This window comes from Vipera berus (assembly GCF_964194415.1).
Source record: "Vipera berus genome assembly, chromosome: 3".
Lineage (NCBI taxonomy): Eukaryota > Metazoa > Chordata > Lepidosauria > Squamata > Viperidae > Vipera > Vipera berus.
Genome location: NC_138204.1, coordinates 208091650 through 208113267, shown reverse-complemented (window position 1 = coordinate 208113267; position 21618 = coordinate 208091650). Strand labels below are relative to the sequence as shown.

At 42.6% G+C, this 21618-nt stretch overlaps 1 protein-coding gene across 8 annotated transcripts in view; it reads left to right on the top strand.

Moving 5' to 3' along the window:
• Positions 1-21618, top strand: part of ST3GAL1 (ST3 beta-galactoside alpha-2,3-sialyltransferase 1) — a 148696-nt gene that overhangs the window by 84234 nt on the left and 42844 nt on the right. For 7 of the 8 annotated variants that reach the window (XR_014026087.1, XR_014026088.1, XR_014026089.1 and 4 more), the window contains exons 3-6: positions 519-645; positions 12488-13037; positions 14441-14637; positions 15449-15628. Coding sequence is in view for 4 of the 8 variants with exons in the window: in XM_081325005.1 (XP_081181131.1) it covers positions 12726-13037; positions 14441-14637; positions 15449-15628 (689 nt within the window). In the remaining 4 variants the exon portion in view is untranslated. The remainder of the gene's footprint in view (positions 1-518; positions 646-12487; positions 13038-14440; positions 14638-15448; positions 15629-21618) is intronic. The other variant, XM_081325007.1, reaches the window with a different exon arrangement.

Genomic DNA, 21618 nt, shown 5'->3' with positions numbered 1-21618 from the left:
AAAGAAAATAAAGGAGGAATGCTTGGATAGCTTAACGCCTTATCTACAGAAGAGAACAAAATATCACAACCACACAATGACAGCTGCTGCTGGGTAGATTACGGGCTTCTCTTCCACCAAAGCCAGGCCACAAAAGAAGAATAGAGGGAAGGGACTGCAAACAAATCCCTTCGACCGAAAGGCAATTCTTCTCTTGAATTTCATAAAAGTTTCAAATTCGGTCCCACGTTGCAGGTAGGCTGACCTGATGTTCAGAGAATATATCAGGCCAAACCTTTGGGTACTCTTGTAAATGCTGGATTTAAGCTTAGCGTCGCTTAACCCCTGTTTCGCCTTCGTCACAATCGGCAAACATACAGTATATAAACTGTAATCTTTCCATCAGGAATCGACAGAACGGAAGACGTGCCTTTTAAGTTTTACTAATCAGGCCGCGGGCAAAAGGGACATCGTGATAAGCTTTTGGGCAACCAGTTTCAACTGGAATTTCACCTGGATCGTTATGCTTACCTTTCCAGATCAATGGACTAGCCCTGAACGGTTCCAAATCCAAGGTAAAGCTGAGGACAAGTACCCTTTGATCCTGTCGTGGGGCTGAGGACAGCCTGAGTCAAAAATATCAGAAAGCATTTAGAAGCATATAAGGTGAGAGCTCACACTTAAGCGATCTGGGCAACTTTTTTGAGGTCACGCTTAGCCACGAAATCCCTTCCCAAGCTATTTATAATGCTTCTTTACTTAGTGATACCCTGAAAGTGGCTTCTAGCCAAATGATTTGCCGGGCCTGGAACAGTATTACAGTAGGCCTCAGGGTTAAGGTGGCTAGTTGTGTTTTTGCATCCGAGGCGCGTACATTTTCAAAATGTCTTCAGGACAGGCAAGGTGTGAAGATGTCCACTACAACATCGTAACATTTGAGCATGCTTGACTACATGTAGTTCTTGCCTTATGACGCTCAGCTGAGTCCAAAATTTCCATTGCTAAGCAAGACATTTGTTAACTCACACCCTGGTTGGCACCTCTTTACTCTCCTACCATCGGGTAGGAGATACAGGAGTAGAGCCAGCCGTACCAACAGGCTGAAGAACAGCTTCTATCCATGGGCTGTCAGGTTCCTGAACAGGAAATAACTTTATGTATGATTGACTTGCAAGGCCAGTGTGTTGTACAATTAGCTCACATGGTGTAACAAGATGGTGGGTTTCTTGTCACTGTGAGTTGTGGTGGGGGGCACGAAGGGAGGCTCAGCCAATCTCAATGTATACATGGTTGTACTTTGACAATAAAGATTTGTTCATTCAAGTGAGTTTTGCCCCATTTAACAACCCTTCCTTGCCACATTGCTTAAGTGTAGTACTTAAATTAGTAGCATGAATCTGCTTTTCCCATGGATGTTGCTTGTCAGAAGGTCACAAAAGGGGATCACATGACCCCAGGACATGCAACCGTCATAAATATGAGTCAGTTGCTAAGCATTTTGCATTTTGATCATCTGACCATGCGGAAATGGTTGTAAGTGTGAAAAATGGTCATAACTCACTTTTTTCAGTGCTGTAGTAACTTTGAATGGTCATTAAGTGAATGATTGTTAGTTGAGGACTCTCTGTACTCCAGATGGTGTGGAGGTACTTTCCTGATAGGTATCCTTCACACAAACTGTCAGAGTGTGCACAGTTCTATTGTGTGAGACAGCCCAGGAGCAAATACAGAAAACAGTGATTTGTAATCATTTGTAAAAAGGTGGTTTATCTAAAATATAAAACAATTATACAACAGGAACAATACACATGCTAAGAGCAGAATCCAACAAACCTTGATTCCAGTAAGAAATGGAAGAGAAAGACTCCAGCAAGGCCTTCCCTTTTGTACTCAAGCTCTTAAAGGGATACAGACTCCTGCTGAGTCATTGCTAACATTGCATCATTCATCTCACTTTATACAAACTGGTTACCTTCTAAATCAGACATGTCAAACACAAGGCCCGGGGGCCGGATCCGGCCCGCAAAGTGGTTTCATGTGGCCCGCGAGGCCATCCTGGAAACAGTGAGGGAACGGCCCCCACTGCCTTGGCCCTGGCCCAGAGACCCTCCTTCTGCCAGAGACCCTCAGATCTGTCCCACTCCTGCCCAGGCCCCCATAGGCACCCTTGATGCGAACGATGTAGAGTTGGCCATACCCACCCAGTAGGCCATACACACTGTAGCCATGCCCACCCAGTAGACCACGCCCACCCTGGCCATACCCACCCGGCCCCCTGAGGGCAACCGCAATGCTGATGCGGCCCTCAATGAAATTGAGTTTGACACCCCTGTTCTAAATCATTACCTTGACACAAACAGGCCCAGACAATTGGTACAAAACTCAGTGGAACATCCTCCTCAGAACATAACCTTTAATGACCATTCCTGGCAGTCCCACCTGTCTTGAATGCTGAAGGATCTTGGGAGTTGTAGTTCAACAGCATCAGAGGAACCAGACGTCCCTCACAATTTCTTTGCAACACCAAGCCAAGATGGCCTTTAGCATAAGAATGGACAATCGTTTGGTGGATGGAACTGTGTTTTTTTTTCCCCTTTTTTGTCTTATTTCCACTTGACAAGGATGTCTATGGAGATTCTCAGTCATCCAGGTCATGGTTGTCCCAAAGGTGCTTTTTCATAAGGCAACTGGACTTTCTTGTTTTTCTTTGAAGACGTTTCGCTTCTCATCCTAGAAGCTTCTTCAGCTCTGACTGGATGGTGGGGAATGGGAGGATTTGTACTCCTTGCAGACAGCCGGTCATTTGCCTTCTTTAAGAGAGTCGCAATGAACCGATTTCCAGAAAACATTGCAGACTACAGGAACTGCTTGTGCTTTAGTTTGAGATGCAGACAACACAGACTCATCCCCAACAGTCTGTGCCTGTCTTCAACAATGAAGGGACCTAGGGCAGAAAACATCCTGCATCCAAGAAGGCTCCACCCCTAGTTGCACCACAGTCACTAAATGGTCATAAATTGAGGACTACCTGTGGTAGCTGTTGACAACAGAACATCTCTTTCTAAACCAGGGGTCTTCAAACTTGGCCCTTTTATGACTTGTGGACTTCAACTCCCAGAATTCCTCAGCTAGCGTCCCTGGCTGAGGAATTCTTGGAGTTGAAGTCCACAAGTCATACCTGTAAAAGGGCCATGTTTGAAGGCCCCTATTCTAGACCATTCTTTATCATTTCCTTAATACTTATAGTTTCTTTTTTTTAAAAAAAACTGAACTGCCTAAACGTTTGTTAGCTGTTGCTCATGAGGAGATTGATCTTCGGATCCAGTTTCCATTTTATATTCACTGCTGGCTGTTGTCCTGAAGGTATACCAATTTAACTGACACCTAAAGAAACAAAAAAAAAAATAAGAGTAGAGAAACTGTTCCTCTGAGGTTGAGCAAATGTATTTATCTGAGAATCCAGGGCACAGACTTTCTCAAAAGACCTTGGCTACCATCCTCAACTATTTAAACCCAACATTCTGCTTTTAAAAATTAAAAAAAATAAAATAGAAACAACTCAAGTAGGGGATTTTTCTAAAGGCCAAGTGAACACACAATGGATAAATACAACATTGAAAAGCAAGCAGTTTGCTTCCTTGTGTGCAAAATGCAAGAAAGCAAACGCTGAGATTTGAGAACCTTCGGCAAATATAATTTCCACTGTTAAGTGTATGTACTAAATTGCAGCCAAATTCTTTTCTTGACAAAGTGATGTCTTGCATGAACACTGCTCTTTTTTAAAAGACTTCAGCAAAAGCTTACCCTGTATTTTGATAAGCCTCCTATTCAAAACGAAACAAAAGAGACTTTTTTAAAAAAAAATGAAATCAATCTCACTTAAAAGAACTTTTAAGCTGGGTGGTGGTAGCGTTATTGATATACAGGCCTGTTTAAACTGATACTTCTGTTCAGCCATGACTGCTCTGAGGAAGTGCACTCCCTGAGGTTGAGACTCAAACAAAGGAAGGAGTAACACTTGTTGAATTTAGGGAGATTTTCCTTGGCTTAAAAGGGACGCGGTGGCTCAGTGGGTTAGGACGCTGAGCTTGTCGATCAGAAGGTCAGCAGTTTGGCGGGTCGAATCCCGAGTGCCGCATAACAGAGTGAGCACCTGTTACTCGTCCCAGCTTCTGCCAACCTAGCAGTTCAAAAGCACGTAAAAATGCAAGTAGAAAAACAGGGACCACTACGGTGGGAAGGTAACAGCGTTCCATGCGCCTTTGGTGTCTAGTCATGCCGGCCACATGACCACAGAGACGTCCTCGCACAAGCGCTGTCTCTTCGGCTTTGAGACGGAGATGAGCACCGGCCCCTAGAGTCGGAAACGACTAGCACGCATATGCAGGGGAACCTTTACCTTTACCTTTCCTTGGCTTAAAAGAAACCTTACAAGATTTCGGAATCAACGTGTAGGTCAGCTTTTTACAACTTGAGGTGTTGAATTTCTCTTGTTGGTGTTCAGTTGTGATCAACTGCTCGCAACCCCATGGACCACCCCTGTCCTACACTGTCTCCAGAGTGTGCCCAAATTCATGTTCACTGGGGTGATGATACTATCTAACCATCTCAATCTTCTGCTATCACCTTCTCTTTTTGCCTTCAATGTTTCCCAACATCAGGATCGTTTCCTTTCTCCTCCTTTGGTGGCCAAAGTATTTGAGCTTCAGCTTCAGTCTCTGCCCTTCCAAAGGACAGTCAAGGTTGATTTCCTTTAAGATTGACTGATTGGATCTCCTTACAGTCCAAGGCAGGGGTCCCCAACCCCCGGTCCGTGGACCAGTACAGGGGCGTGGCATACCAGCAACTGGTCCGCACCAACAAGCAAAGCCCCATCCATGAGATGAAGACAGCACACAAAACCACGCACCCTCCGTTCTGTGGAAAAACCTGTCTCCACAGAACCGGTCTCGGGTGCCCCAAAGGTTGGGGACCTCTGGTGCAAGGGAATCTCAAGAGCAGGGGTCTTTAAACTTGGCCCTTTTATGACTTGTGGACTTCAACTCTCAGAATTCCTCAGCCAGCGTGCCTGGCTGAGGAATTCTGGGAGTTGAAGTCCACAAGTCATAAAAGGGCCAAGTTTGGAGACCCCTGCTCAAGAGCCTTCTCCAACAACATAATTCAAAAGCAATTGGACAGCTGATGTTCCATAATTCCCAGTCAGCAAAGTCAGGAAATTTGACTTTTAGGGCTGTGTGCACTACACAATAAATGTAACCGACATTGATTTATTGGTGCAATTTACTGTGTGTGTGTGTGTGTGTGTGTGTGTGTGTATACCAATAGATGTTATAAAACAAATTTACAGCAGTCAATATAACATTTATTATCTGCTCAGCCAGGTTATAAATCAGGTCAGAAAGAAAATACATTGCTGTATCACTGTAAACTTCTGATTGCTGTAAGCTTCTGATTAAAAGAATGCCATGGGGGGGGGAATGAAATGTGGAATAAACCAGCTTTATTGAAGAGAGTGGCTGGATTCACATATCATTCTAACTAAAATATGGTTCATTCCATTGTGCCTTGAGTGGTATCAGATACCAACCATCATGGTTTGGTGGTTAAGATTTACAACTTGAAGCATTAACCCAGGCAGCTGTGGCATAATTCAACAAACCCTAGCTTACAAACCATGGCTTAATTTACCAGTAGTGTTTCAGCAGTCATTCTGCTAATTAGAAATTCATCTAATAGTAGTGGTATCATCTGGCCTATATTTAATATTCTATTAAGGAGGGCAAATAAGGCATTGTCTCAAAGGTTCTCTGAATATTATGTCCATGGTACTCCTCTGATTAATAAGCTTATTGTATCTGGTCATATTGCTGCATTCCTACTCCCACGTGCTCCCAAACAAGCTATTCAATCATCGGTTCCACCCAGGCCAGGGGTAGGCAACCTTGGCTCTTTTATGACTCGTGGACTTCAACTCCCAGAATTCCTGAGCCAGCCATGCTGAGGGGAAAGGGAAAGGTTTCCAGGCTGAGCCATGCTGGCTCAGGAATTCTGGGAGTTGAAGTCCACGAGTCATAAAAGATCCAAGGTTGCCTACCCCTGGCCTAGGCCTAGGTCGCTTTATGACTTGTAGACTTCAACTCCCAGAATTCCTGAGCCAGCCATGATGAGGGAAAGGGAGAGGTTTCCAAGCTGAGCCATGCTGGCTCAGGAATTCTGGGAGTTGAGGTCCACGAGTCATAAAAGATCCAAGGTTGCCTACCCCTGATCCTAGTCCATTGTAGACAAGCAGAGAGAGCTGTACAGGTAGTCCTCAACGTACGACACAATTGAGGCTAAATTTTCCCTTGCTAAGTGAGACAGTTGAGTGTTGCCCAATTTTGCGACCTTTCTTGCCACATTCGCTAAGTCAATCAGTGTGCCTGTTAAGTTGGTAACACAGTTGTTAAGTGAATCTAGTTTCCCCGTGGACTTTGCTTGTCAGAAAGTCGCAAAAGCGGATCGCGTGACTCTGGAACACCGCAACCGTCATAAATATGGGTCAGTTGCCGAGCCTCCGAATTTTGATTACCTAACCATGGGGATGCTGCAATGGTCATAAAGTGTGAAAAAGGGTGGTAAGTCACTTTTTTCCAGTGTCGGTCACTGGATGAACTGTTGTAAGTCAAGGACTACCTTTAATTTCTTGGGGCTTCCTCCTTCCTTGTTTTAAAGGTAGCATTGCTCCAACTATCCATTTTTTTCAACGCCCCCAACAATTTCCCCTGGGAAGGATTTTACCGGTACATGTTTAAAAACGCTTCGAGAGTCACCAACGCCCTTGTTTGTTTTCCCCTTACTGACTTTATCTAACACCCGAGCCTTTAAACAGAAGTGGGAACATAACATGCGATGAAGAGAGTGATGAAAAGCTTCATTTACAGGGCAATGGCTATAATTGTCAAGTGTTTTGTAGGGTCCTCCCTGCTCTCTGAGCTTGGTTGTTTTCTGGCAGACATCTCATCACCAAACTAGGTAACGTCATCAGTGCTTACCCAGTTGGGTAATGAAACATCTGCAAGAAAACAGCCAAGCTCAGAGACCATCAAGGGCTCCACAGGTCAACCCTGAGCTACAAATATTCTCTTCTGTTAAATGTTTTATTGACTCTGTCAAATAGTAATAATAGTAACAGCAATAGATGATGATGATGATAGTTGTCGTCGTCGTCGTCGTAGTAATAGTAGTTGGAAGGGATCTTGAAGGTCATCTAGTCCAGTCCCCTGCTCAGGCAGGAAACCCTTTACCATTTCAGACAAATGGCTCTCCAGTCTCTTCTTAAAAACTTCCAGTGTTGGAGCATTCATGGCTTCAGGAGGCAGGTTGTTCCACTGGTTAATTGTTCTAACTGTCAGGAAGTTTCTCCTTAGTTCTAGGTTGCTTCTCTCTTTGGTTAGTTTCCATCCGTTGCTTCTTGTCCTGGTTTCAGGTGCTTTGGAGAATAGCTTGACTCCCTCTTCTTTGGGGCAGCCCCTTGATGGAGTCACATCTCATATGTCCAATAAATGTACAGTGTTAGCACTAGATCCATTGTCCTCCCAAGAAATAACTTTTTCCGTTTGCTTGTCAACACCATGGTAAGCGAGGTGTGTGCAAAGGAATTATTCGCATAAATGAAAGGGCCATTCCTGAATATCAAACAGATTCCTTTCAGCAACAGGTGGAATAACCTTTTTCAAAGTTGGGTGCATGAGTGTGTGCTTTAACCAAAAAGCTTGCCTCAAAGATGGCACTCCTTCATAACTAAAACACAAGCTGTTATATGATGTGATTGTGTTCATGTCACGTCAATTGAAGACTGAGTGTCTGTATTCATGGAACACGTTAATTAATCTCAGGCGATGTCAGAGGGAGACTTGAATAAGTTGCCTTGAGTTTTGAGAGGAAAGTCAAGATCTAAATCTGATTTTTGCTTTTCTCCTAACAAGAAAACTCCCTTCTCGGTCAATTAACAATGCACTTTGTGATTCAGTTTGTCCAGTTGGCAAACTCTGTGATTCGGGCTATGCATGCTTGTGTTTGCCAAGCCCTGCCTCTTATTCTGTACTGCCACAAAGTAGGTTCTGCTTAGTGACCCAAGATTGGAAAGAGGTTTCTTAGCATCCTATCCCTCATTGCACAGACGGATGTCAGGTTAACTTGATGTAACAAAGAGAACAGAGAGATTTGGGTTATCTTAAAGTTCTTGCCCAATTGAGCTCAACTCTATGTGACTTCACAGACATGTTGTACACTTCTCTTGGCAAAAACAGAGAAGTGGTTTGCTACAATTTTTTTTCTTGAAATTTTCTCTTGTCTCCTGTACAAGTACTAACCACATATTACAGGGGTTCCCAACTGGGGGTGCGAGACAATATTCTGGGGGGGGGTTTACAAAAACTTGAGTTTTCAAAATTATAATGTATTTGCATAATTCATTGCCGCTATTTCGAACTTTTGTAAGGGGTGCAAGAATATATCAGATATGTTCTACCGGTGCGGGGTATAGAAAAGGTTGGGAACCACTGACATATTGTATACTTTTATTGATTTATTTAATTTATATAGCTTGTACGACCTGCTACCTAAACCTTCACATTTGTGTTTCAACTTGCTTAACATTTTTTCAATTAACCAAGGTCACTTAAGCAATGGTACTCACAGGCTGTGCTCTCTTAAAGATTAATGTGTTTATTACAGTTAGCCTTTAACTTATTACCATAATTAGGACTGGAATTTCAGTCACTGTGGTCATTGAGCAGGTCATCATTGGACTTGGCCCCAATTTTTACAACTGTTTTTACTGTGACTGTTAATGAATCGTGCAGTCCTTAAACAAATCTGGCTTTCCCAATTGATTTTGTTCATCAGAAGCTGGCTGGAAAAAATCACACCTTGCTATCCCATGATTGCAAGATGTTGCAACTGTCATCAATGCAAGCCACTTATTAACTGTCGGAGTGGTGCAATGGTCTGTAACTTCAGATAGGGGTTGTAAGTCACTTTTTCCAAGGCCAGTTGTAAGTTGAGGACTACTCATATGCCATTAAAGATAACCTCATTCCCCCGCGCTAGATTTCAGCCAGCAGTTGTTTATACTCCAGCTTTTGCTTTATGAAGATCAGACACAACAGCTATAAGCATTTTTATTAGTCAGCCCAATAGTAGCAAAGTCAAAGCCAAACCAAGATACCTGCATAGGGTGCAAAGGGGTGTGTGTGTGTGTGTGTCTGTGTCTGTGAGATGCAGACCAAGCAAGCAAACTGAACAGGTTGTCCTGCTGTGATTTATGGCTAAACCACCTTCCAGCTTTTGCTGGTGATTTTTGATGAAGGCCAGGCCATATCACCACAGTGACATTTTTCAAATCTTTCAGAAATCATTTTACTCACCATGATGAAATTCCTTGCAGCATTCCATCTGTCATGCTAAGGTTCAAGCTTGTTTTGCAGAAAGGGACTCCCTTTTTATTTATTTGTTTGTTTGTTTGTTTAATGTCCTGGATTAATTAAAGAAACCTTGCGAAATGCAGGCAAATGCTAAGAGAACAGAACAAATAATAATAATAGTAATAAGAATAAGAATAAGAATAAGAAATAATAATAATAATAATAATAATAATAATAATAATAATAATAATAATAATAAGAAGAAGAAGAAGAAGAAGAAGAAGAAGAAGAAGAAGAAGAAGAAGAAGAAGAAGAAGAAGAAGAAGAAGAAGAAGTAGTTGGAAGGGACCTTGGAGGTCATCTAGTCCAACCCCTTGCTCAGGCAGGAAACCCTATACCATTTCAGGCAAATGGCTGTCCAGTCTCTTAAAAACATCCAGTCTTCTTTCTTTGGTTAGTTGCCATCCCTTGCTTCTTGTCCTGCTTTCAGGTGCTTTGGAGAATAGCTTGGCTCGCTCTTCTTTGTGGCAGCCCCTGAGATATTGGAACACTGCTATCATGTCACCCCTCACCCTTCTCTTCGTTAAACTACACATACCCAATTCCAGCAACCGTTCCCTATAAGTTTTAGCCTCCAGTCCCCCAATCATCTTTGTTGCTCTTCTCTGTACTCTTTCTAGAGTCTCGACATCTTTTTTACATCGTGGTGACCAAAACTGGATGCAGTATTCCAAAGCATTGTAAAGTGGTATTAGGTGGGATGTTCTTGAACTGCACTTTTAAGTGCAATACTTTTGAATGAAGAGTGGGCCTCTTTTAAACTTTTTTTTTTCAAAGATTTTCTTTGGGCTTTTGTTGTTATAACAAAAATAATAATTAAATAAATTATTATTTTGAATAACTAAGAAAGGTGAGCTAGATGCACTTTGAAATGAAAAGTTCAATTAAAAAAATTATTGGCATGCGCGTATATATGTGTGTGTGTGTGTGTGTGTGTGTGTGTACATATATATATATATATATATATATATGGATCTTTGGTTATTCGGGTTTTTCCCCGCGTAGAACTAAAGGTGTAGGGGCGACGTTTCGACGGAATCCCATCCGTCATCATCAGGCTGGTGGCTTCTGCTTCCTTCTTCTGGGAAATATATATATTTGTTTTCTGAGGTTTTCGTGGGTGTTTGTATGTAGGTTTTTGGTCATTCAGGTTTTTTCCCACGTAGAATTGGAGGTATCACGTTGCCCTGATACCTCCAATATATTGAAACAGAATAACAGAGTTGGAAGGGACCTTGGTTGTCTTCTAGCCCAACCTCCTGCTCTGGCAGGAAATCCTATACCATTTCAGAGAATAAATGTCCAAACTCTTCTTAATATCCTCCAGGGTTGGGGCATTCAAAACTTCTGGAGGCAAGTTGTTCCAAACAAAGCTAAGTTGAGAGCAATGAGCTAAATAAAGGTTGAATATAACCATGTTACGTTCTACTAAAAGAAATGCAGAACATAGATGGGAAATTGGTCTATTGTTATTCCCAGCATCTCAGAGAAGCTTCAAAAGTTTTAAAAAGCTTCAAAAAATATCAATACAACTGCCTTTCCTTGGCCCTCTCAATTCAACCTAACTATAGGTGTGAAGCTTGATGATGGAAAAGAGCAAAGATTGTCTACTGTCTTTTTCTTGGTAGACATTTCCATCTAAAATTAGATCCATAGAGGTCTCTGTTCCGTAATTCCATAGATCTCTGTTCCAATGTTCATGCAGCTTTGGAGAAGAGAGACTTTTTTGTTTATTTTTACATGTGAGGAGACAACTGTGATTTTCAAAATATATTTTGGGCTACTCAAAATTCATTTTCTAGAAACTGGTGGCACTTCACCTCCTATTTTTTTTCTGCAGAGCTGGGTTTCAAAACTCTGGGCGACCTAAATAGATGTCTAACAGAATTAAAAGTTTTCCATACCACTTTGTGGCCGTCCAGCATCTAGGTTTTGGCACTTGGGTCTGGTCCCTATGATTTGTGTAATTTGACTGAATTTTAAACAAAGCAGGATGACAACTTTGATAAGGGGAAGAACCAGGAAATCCTGGATGTCTGTTACAAAGGAGGATATATCCTGTTACACACGGACATTACAATCTAGGTGACGTATTGAAGTGACATTTTATAAAAAAAAATGTCCTGGGTTAATCCAACAAACCTTGGCAAAGATGCAGGCAACACAGTGAGAAGCTAGGCCACTTTTAAAACTTTTCTTTTTAGATTTTTCTTTGGGTTTTGTTTTTTTTTGTTCTAAATATTAGAATGGTGATAATTTAGAATGGTGGTGGTGATGATGATGATGATGATGATGATGATGATGATGATGATGATGATGATGTTGGAAGGGACCTTTGAGGCCTTCTAGCCCAACCCCCTGCTCAGGCAGGAAACCCTATACCATTTCAGACAAATGGTTGTCCAGTCTCTTCTAAAAACCTCCAGTGATCAAGATAGCAATAGCACTTAGACTTATATATAAAGATAGATAGATAGATAGATAGATAGATAGATAGATAGATAGATAGATAGATAGATAGATAGATAGATAGATAGATAGATAGATGAGATATAGATAGAAGAAATAGATAGATAAGATAGATAGATAGATAGATAGATAGATAGATAGATAGATAGATAGATAGATAGATAGATAGATAGATAGATAGATAGATAGATAGATAGATAGATAGATATAGATAGATAGATAGATAGATAGATAGATAGATAGATAGATAGATAGATAGATAGATAGATAGATAGATAGATAGATGAGATATAGATAGAAGAAATAGATAGATAGATAGATAGATAGATAGATAGATAGATAGATAGATAGATAGATAGATAGACAGACAGACAGACAGACAGGAAGGAAAGAATGAAAGGAAAGAAAGAGAAAGAAAAAGAAAGAAAGAAAGAAAGAAAAGAAAGAAAGAAAGAAAGAAAGAAAGAAAGAAAGAAAGAAAGAAAGAAATTTTAAGGAAAAGTGTATTTTTCTTACCTAAGCCTGTGTTTGCTAAAATGAAAATTACAATACTTTTGTTTTGATTCAACTTTCAGAAGGACAAAGCAGCAGCTGTTCAAGGAGAAGAAGGAAAAATGAAAAGACATTTTGCCCTACCTGCTTGCAGACGAAGAAGGGAGAACATCTGCTTTCCTTTCATGGCTCCAGAAGACCACCTCAAGGGCTCTTCCTTCAAGTAAACGGCTGCTGGTGGCTAAACAAGGATTTTAGATCCCTTTTTAAAATTCCTCCTCTTGGACCCCTTGTGTAAAGGAACCGACCAATCTGTCCAAAATGATGGCCTTTCGGAACAAGGGCCTGAAAATGTTCACTCTTGCCTTACTTTTCATCATCACCATCACGTCATTCCTGCTCAACTACACCAACAACGTGGTGTCCACATCTTGGGATCCCAAGCAGATCGCTTACCAGTTTTCGGAGCAGGTTAAAAAACTGCTGAAATATTCCAGGAGACCCTGCAGTTGTGACACCTGCATTTTGGAACAGACCTCGGATTGGTTTGACGAAAGGTTCAACATAACTATGCAACCTTTCTTAACCACTCAAAATGCCTTCCTGCCCCAGGAGAACTACAAATGGTGGCTGGTGAGTAGGAGGGAGAGGAGGACTATGGAGATTCTCGGTCATCCAGGTTATGAGCAGGGGGGGTTGGACTAGAACACCTCCATGGTCCCTTCCAACTCGGTTATTCTATTCCAGGGTTTTTCAGCCAGTGGTACGGGTACCACCTGTGGTACATTGGCACCTGGCAGCTGGTACGCGACCGTCCTAGACAAGTGGTAGCGGGGGAGGGGAATGAGCTGAACCGGTGGCAGCACCGCACAAGCCTGAGCGAGAGACGGCTGGAGCTGCAGGGCTGTCAGGGCTCAGTGGAAGCATCAGGATCAGCGCCAGGCTCCAGCTGGAGCTCGGCACTGATCCTGGCGCTTCTGAGCCCAGAAGAAGCACCGATCAGCTGGAATGTTGCAGCATCTCCAGGGTCTTGTGATTTACATTCAGATGCTTGGCAACTGATTCATATTTATGACGGTCACAATGTCCCAGGGTCATGTGAAGTGAGCAAAACCTGCTGCAACCACCCAGCAGACGAGGGGAATAAAAACCAAACACCCCCCCCCATCCCACTCCCGCTGACAATCCTCAACAGAAATGCTCACAACAATGAAAACCTCGGACAGGAGGAAGAGCGCCGTCAGGCAGGCAGGCAGGTGTCTTGCTCGGCTGTGGCTTGGGGGGCACTTTTTTCAGTGCCATTGTAACTTTGAACAGTCACTAAGCGAACTGTTGTAAGTCGAGGACTACCTGTACTTCATCACTTTTTTCCTTTTTTTTGGTCAAATTTTTGACACCTTCCTAGGCAACTGTTGGTACTCAGATGTTGCCATATCCTAAAAGTGGTACAATGGGTGAAGAGGTTGAAAAGCCCTGTTCTATTCTATGCTTGTCCCAAAGGTGCTTTTTTTCATCAGGCAACTGGACTTTCTTGTTTTTCTTTGAAGACGTTTCACTTCTCATCCAAGAAGCTTCTCGGAAGCTTCAAAGAGGCCATCTATGTCAAAATTGAACAGTCTTCTCTCAACAGAAGGGGAGGGGTACGGCATGGGGAAAGAGAGTACAGGTTTTGGATGCACTCCAATAATACCCCAGGTGTAGCACCATAAGTGGAGTACTACTCTACCTATGAAAGAGGGCAGTGATAATCTTAAGATCAACAACAAATTGCATATTCTTATGCAGGGGTCTCCAAACTTGGCAACTTTTAAAACTTTTGGACTTCAACTCCCAGAATTCCCCAGCTAGCATGGTTGGTTGAGGAATTCTGGGAGTTGAAGTCCACAAGTCTTAAAGTTGCCAAGTTTGGAGCATGGCTCATCTAAGTCAGAAGCCTTTATGAAGAGCTTAGACTTTTGTCACTTGATGCCTTCTGGGTCTTCAAACTATTCAGAATGTCGTAGTGAGTTCCCCGCCCCCCCAAATCTTCTCTGCAGAAACTCCAGGGAGAGAGAAGTCCCAAGACCATGAATGAGACCGTCCAGGAACTCTTCAGCTTCATTCCAGGAGACTGGGAGCAATTTTTGGACAGGAGCAGTTCGCGGTGTCGGAGGTGTGCTGTTGTAGGAAATTCAGGGAATCTTCGGCAGTCACAGTACGGCCAGGAGATTGATGCTCATGACCTTGTGTTTCGGTAAGTAGCTGCAAGGCCCTGGGTTCAAGTAAAATCTCTCCCGGAGAGACAGTAGCCTCCATCCACAGAAAGCAGTAGTAAGATGAGGGGTTATCTTTTTTGCACATGGCAGCCATCCTTTGGAGGAAGCAGAAGAGAATCCCACTTGTACACAGTTGCCCTCCATCTCTTTCCCATTCTTTTTCTTAACAATCCTCCTTTTCTGCTCGTGCACTTCCAACTATGGACAAATGGTATCCAAGAAACAAATAACATAATCCTCTTTGACCCAATTGTTGCCGCTTCTTTTAGGCCAGGGATCTTCAAACTTGGCCCTTTTATGACTTGTGGACTTCAACTCCCAGAATTCCTCAGCCAGTTCTCGCAAAGTTGGAATTGATTGATTGAACTTTTTAGTCCCATCCAGTTGGCATTACCACTGCAGCCATGCCCACCCAATGGGCCACACCCACCCAAAGGACCACACCCACCCAGCACCCGATGATACATAAGTGGGTTTTGGGTTGCAGTTTGGGCACTCGGTCTCTAAAAGGTTTGCCATCACTGGTATAGGGTTCCCTGCCTGAGCAGGGTGTTGGACTAGATGACCTCCTAGGTCCCTTCTGACATCATCATCATCATTATTATTGTTGTTGTTGTTGTTGTTATTGTCATAAAATGGGGCAAAATTCATTTAACAACTGTTTTAGCAACAGAAATTTTGGGCTCAATTGTCGTAAGTCAAGGAGTAAACCCAAAGTACGAGTGTTCCTCTTCTCATTGACTGATACTTCTTCTCATTTCTCAATTTTTTCCCCCTTTTTGCCTGAAGAATGAACAAAGCCCCAACAAAGGGCTTCGAATTGGACGTCGGCAGCAAAACAACTCATCACTTTGTCTACCCAGAGAGCTACCGAGAACTAGGGGAGAAGGTCCACATGATTCTCATCCCATTCAAAATTTTAGACTTGCGTTGGGTCATCAGTGCCCTCACAAACGGCACCATCAATCAGTAAGTAGACCTGAGGAACAAGAAGACTTGGCCAACCAGAGATTCTTCTGCATGTTGAGTTTTTCCTCAGGTAGTGCAGATGTAAGATGGCAATACTGAAAAAGTCTGGGGGAAATGGTGTTCTGTCCCAGCCTACATGAGTCCTTGTTATGCTCACAAGGAGAAACCCCTCTTCCAAGAAACAGACCTGAGTCAATATCCAAGGCAAACAAACACAGTCCACAGGAACTCGATCCTCAACACGAATGGTTGCCTTTGGCAACCAGCACCTCCCACACCTTCCCTTTTATAATTCAGCCAAGGCGTGGCTTCCTAATGCTTTCTCCTTTGCCTTTTGAGCATTGCATTCCTCTGTCCTACTCGCTTCTCTTGCCTGCACTTTCATGCATCCTGGATTTGTCCCAGCAGTGCTTCATCACTGTCCAACTCAGGCTCCCAGCACAGCTGTGTCTCAGCCTGAGCGCAAGTAGAGGGGCCAGGTTCTTCATCATACTGTAAGTCTTGGAGCTCCTCAGAGCCTTCCGCTGACTCTAATGTCACTCCAGGCCCCTTCTCCTCCTCTGATTCCTCAGACTCAGCTGCCAGATTCACTGGCTGGTGAGGAATCACAACAAATGGAAAGAAAATTTCTTGAAAGCTGAAGTAGAGAGTTCTAAACTTTGGGAAAATTAATATTATAATACAGTTAGTCCTTGACTTACAGCAGTTCGGTTAGTGACCATTGAAAGTTACAACAGCATTGAAAAAAGTGACCCACAACCATTTTTCACAGTTGCAACCTTTGCAGCATCCCCATGATCATGTGATCAAAACTCAGATGCTTGCCAACTATTTCATACTTACGACTGTTGCTCTGTTTCATGGTCATGTGATCCCCTTTTGTGATCTTCTTACAGGCAAAGTCAATGGGGAAGCCAGATTCACTTAACAATAAGGTTACTAACTTACCAAATGCAGTGATTCACTTAACAACATTAGCAGGAAAGGTTGTAAAATGGAGCAAAACTCACTTAACAAATGTCTCAGTTAACAACAAAAATTTTAGGCTCAATAGTGATCATACGCCAAGGACTACTTGTACAGGTAGTCCTTGACTTACGACAGCTCAGTTAGTGACCGTTCAAAGTTACAGTGGCATTGAAAAAAAGTGACTCATGACTGTTTTTTCACATTTACGACCGTTGCAGTATCTCCAGGGTCACAAGATCAAAATTCAGACTCTTAGCAACTGACTCATATGTATGACGGTTGCAATGTCCCGGAGTCATGTGATCGCCTTTTGTGACCTTCTGACAAGCAAAGTCAAAGGGGAAGGCAGATTCAGTTAACCATGTTACTAATTTAACAACTGCTAATCTACTGGGGCAAGAAAAAATTGTAAAATGGACCAGAATTCACTGAACAAATGGTAGGAAGGGTTAGGTCCTTGCTGCTCTTTCAGCTTGGTGGTTCTCTTGTGGATATTTCATTATCAAACTAGGTAACACCTTCTCTGCTAGAAAGGACTGTGGTTTAATCTCTGTTTATATACAAGTGGCTTGACTTGTCAGTGTGTGTGCAGGGGTAGGCAACCTTGGCTCTTTTATGACTCATGGACATCAACTCCCAGAATTCCTGAGCCAGCCACGCTGAGGGGAAAGGGAGAGGTTTCCAAGCTGAGCCATGCCAGCTCAGGAATTCTGGGAGTTGAAGTCCACGAGTCCTAAAAGAGCCAAGGTTGCCTACCCCTGGGCTAGGCCTAGGCCGCTTTATGACTGGTGGACTTCAACTCCCAGAATTCCTGAGCCAGCCACGCTGAGGGGAAAGGGAGAGGTTTCCAAGCTCAGCCATGCTGGCACAGGAATTCTGGGAGTTGAAGTCCACGAGTCATAAAAGAGCCAAGGTTGCCTACCCCTGGGTTAGGGGAATATTCTTGGTGGTTTCTTCATTAGGCTGTTATTTACTGCTAGCTTGTTTGTCTGAGTTGGTAGTTCCTTAATTGGTGTATTATTTACTTGTTGCTTGTTGGTCTAGTGCAGGGGTAGGCAACCTCGGCTCTTTTATGACTCGTGGACTTCAACTCCCAGAATTCCTGAGCCAGCCATACTGAGGGGAAAGGGAGAGGTTTCCAAGCTGAGCCATGCTGGCTCAGGAATTCTGGGAGTTGAAGTCCATGAGTCATAAAAGAGCCGAGGTTGCCTACCCCTGGTCTAGTGTTAATCTTGGTGTTAATCTCTGTTCATCTGGATGTTGATTGCTGGTGAGGTGTTGCTGATATGCAGTGTTGATGTTACCTAGTTTGATAATGAAACATCTGCAAGGAAACCACCAAGCTCAGAGAGCACCAAGGATCCCACAGTTGAACCCTGAGCTACAAATATTCTCTTCTATCAGTATGACAGGTGCTTGTTAAACACACCTGAACAATTTCTCAAAGGCTTCTAGTCTAATGATCACTGCTGCCTTCTGGGACTCTTAAGTGTCTCAAAAAGTAGAAGCTGAGCTATGAAAGCAAAACATTTTCAAGGGAAAACTAGCCAGCCTTCTCTTAGCATTCCATTCTGGGTGAGAGAACACTGGTTAATCTAATCAAATTAAATGAAGGAAATTCCTCTTTTCAGCTATTTTATATTAATGGTCATCCTCATAGTTCCCATAAGTTCTGCATTGCATGAAAATGTTTTTTTTTCCCTTGTGATTTCCCTTGAATATCTTTTATTCTCTATAACACTCTGTTAGCTTAATGTCAACACTGGGGGAAAAATGTTTCTTAACAGATTTTACACTAAAAGCACACGTACGTATAAGCACACACGCAAACTTGGTGGGAACAATGGAGTCACAGTAGTGCTTCCTTGTTGTCCAGGAAACACTTTTGCGCACAAGGGGATATTAATATGCATTGGATTTCTATTTCATCTACTCAGCAAAAGGGCGTTTCAGGACAAGGATCTCGTGATCTAAATTGTGTAAAGAGAAAGGTTTTTTTTCTTTTCTTTGTAAGATCCAAAACTTGTTTTCAACTCATGTGCGAAAGATGTGACAAGTTGCAAAGTTTTCATCATTTGCAAAGTCCGTGTCTTTTGACCAAACAAGGAAAGATAATGTCTTCTCCTATCATTGTTTGTTGTTCTATTGTTTATTCAAAAACCCATTGTCAAACATTCTTCGGCATTTTTTCCTATTGCTTTGTTTGTGTAAATTTTGGCAGGATCCAATATGGATCAGTCACCAGGTCCAGAGGTTTAGCCTTCTGAGCTTTTGCACTCATGCTGTGTGCCATTCATGCTTTGGGTATTCGGTGTGTGATATTTATATGGTGCCTGGTTGTATGTGGCTTTTTTAGGCACCACGATGTAAAAAAGATGTTGAGACTCTAGAAAGAGTGCAGAGAAGAGCAACAAAGATGATTAGGGGACTGGAGGCTAAAACATACTGTATAAGGAACGGCTGCTGGAATTGGGTATGTCTAGTCTAACAAAGAGAAGGGCAAGGGGTGACATGACAGCAGTGTCCCAGTATCTCAAGGGCTGCCACAAAGAAGAGGGAGTCAAGCTATTCTCCAAAGCACCTGAAAGCAGGACAAGAAGCAACGGATGGAAATTAGTCAAGGAGAGAAGCAACCTAGAACTAAGGAGAAACTTCCTGACAGTTAGAACAATTAACCAGTGGAACAACCTGCCTCCAGAAGCTGTGAATGCTCCAATACTGGAAGTTTTTAAGAAGAGACTGGACAGCTATTTGTCTGAAATGATATAGGGTTTCCTGCCTGAGCAAGGGGTTGGACTAGATGACCTCCAAGGTCCCTTCCAACTTCATTATTATTATTGCTGTATACTGTAAATACCACACACAAAATAGCCCAAAGCTCGGCTAGAGAAATTCCCTGAGGATGGGCCCCAGTACGAGTCAGAAGATAAACCCTTGGTCCCTGTGACCGACCCAGTTTGGATCCTGCAACATTACCCTGGGACACGTATATATTGGCCTTCATTTGTATAAATGTTTATTTATTTCCAAGGTTAAAATACAGACGAAAAAGAAAATCACAATACAAAAACAGAAACAAATTAAAAAAGTGAACAAACAAAATATTAAGCATACACAGAAAATGTCCCTTCTGGTTGAACACTGATAAATATATTTCAGCAACAGGAAATATTCCCTTTTCCTTACAAAACAGGACCCCTATCTATAAACACCCACATCTATATTTGCAAAATTGCTAATATGACATTAAAAACATCACAGTTCTAGAAATCTATTATCAATCAACCAATTTGATCTACTATCTATCTACTAAAGGTAAAGGTAAAGGTTCCCCCACACATGCGTGCTAGTCGTTTCCGACTCTAGGGGCCGGTGCTCATCTCCGTTTCAAAGCCGAAGAGCCAGCGCTTGTCCGAGGACGTCTCCGTGGTCATGTGGCCAGCATGACTAGACGCCAAAGGCGCATGGAACACTGTTACCTTCCCACCGGAGTGGTCCCATTTTTCTACTCGCATTTTGACGTGCTTTCGAACTGCTAGGTTGGCAGAAGCTGGGACGAGTAACAGGTGCTCACTCTGTTACGCGGCACTTGGGATTCGACCCGCCAAACTGCCGAGCTTCTGATCGACAAGCTCAGCGTCTTAACCCACTGAGCCACCGCGTCCCTTTCATCTATCTAATACACACACACACACACACACACACACACACAAACAACTGGACTTTTTCCAGTGAGGGGATCCATATTATGCAGTAAATAGTTGCTAGAAATCGAAGCAAAATCTTTTCTTTATTACAGTTTATGAGAAGGCTCAGAACTCACATATTTTCCCAGGCTTTTTAATATTACTGCCTGCAGTTTTTGTGCTTTATAAGTGTTGGCTCTATTGCTACTTTTATAGTTTGTTTTTTTAATTGTATCTTGTAATCTAGCCAGAATAATTGAGGGAGTGTGCAGTGGCCAACTTTCCTAAAGGAATAAATCAAGTAGAAGGAATACTAGCAAGCTGCATGTATTTTGGGATGGGAACCATTAGGGAATTAAACTGGAAATTAGGGCAGGAACAATCCTTGATTATACCAGTAGTCCTCAACTTACAACAGTTCATTTACTGGAGGTTTTTAAGAAGAGACTGGACAGCCATTTGCCTGAAATGGTATAAGGTTTCCTGCCTGAGCAGGGGGTTGGACTAGATGACCTCCAAGGTCCCTTCCAACTTTATTATTATTATTATTATTATTATTATTATTATTATTATTATTATTATTATTATTATTATTATTATTATTATTATTATTATTATTATTATTATTGACTGTTCAAAGAGACAACGGCACTGAAAAAGTGACTTATGACCTTTTTTCCCACTTACAACTGTTGCGGCATCCCCTTGGTCATAATTCGGATCCTTGGCAGCTGCTTCATACTTACGACGGGTGCAGAGTCACGTGATCCGCTTTTGCAGCCTCCCGACAAGCAAAGTCCATGGAGAAGCCAGATTCACTTAACAACCATGTGACTATAACTGAACAACTGCAATGAGTCACTTCGCAATTGTGGCAAGAAAGGACATCAAATGGGGCAAAACTCACCCAGGAATTGTCTCACTTAGCGACATGAATTTTGCGATCGGTTGTGGTCATACGTTGAGGACCACCTGCACTTTACAGAAATGAGAGTTATAGAAAAACATGCAAGTGGTACTCAGCTTACGACCCAGACCTGGGTTCAGAATTTTTGTTACTAAGCAAAGTGCTAGCTCAGTGAGTCATGCTCGATTTCATGACCATTTTGCCAGGTTGTTCACCAGAGCACCAGAGGGAAGGACGAGAAACAACGGTTGGAAACTGATCAAGTTGAAAAGCAACCTGGAATTAAGGAGAAACTTCCTGACAGTGAGGACAATTAACCAGCGGAACAGCTTTGCCTTCAGAAATCGTGAGCGCTCCATCACTGGAGATTTTTAAGAAGAGATTAGACATTCACCTGTCTGAGATGGTGGTATAGGTTCTCCTGCTCA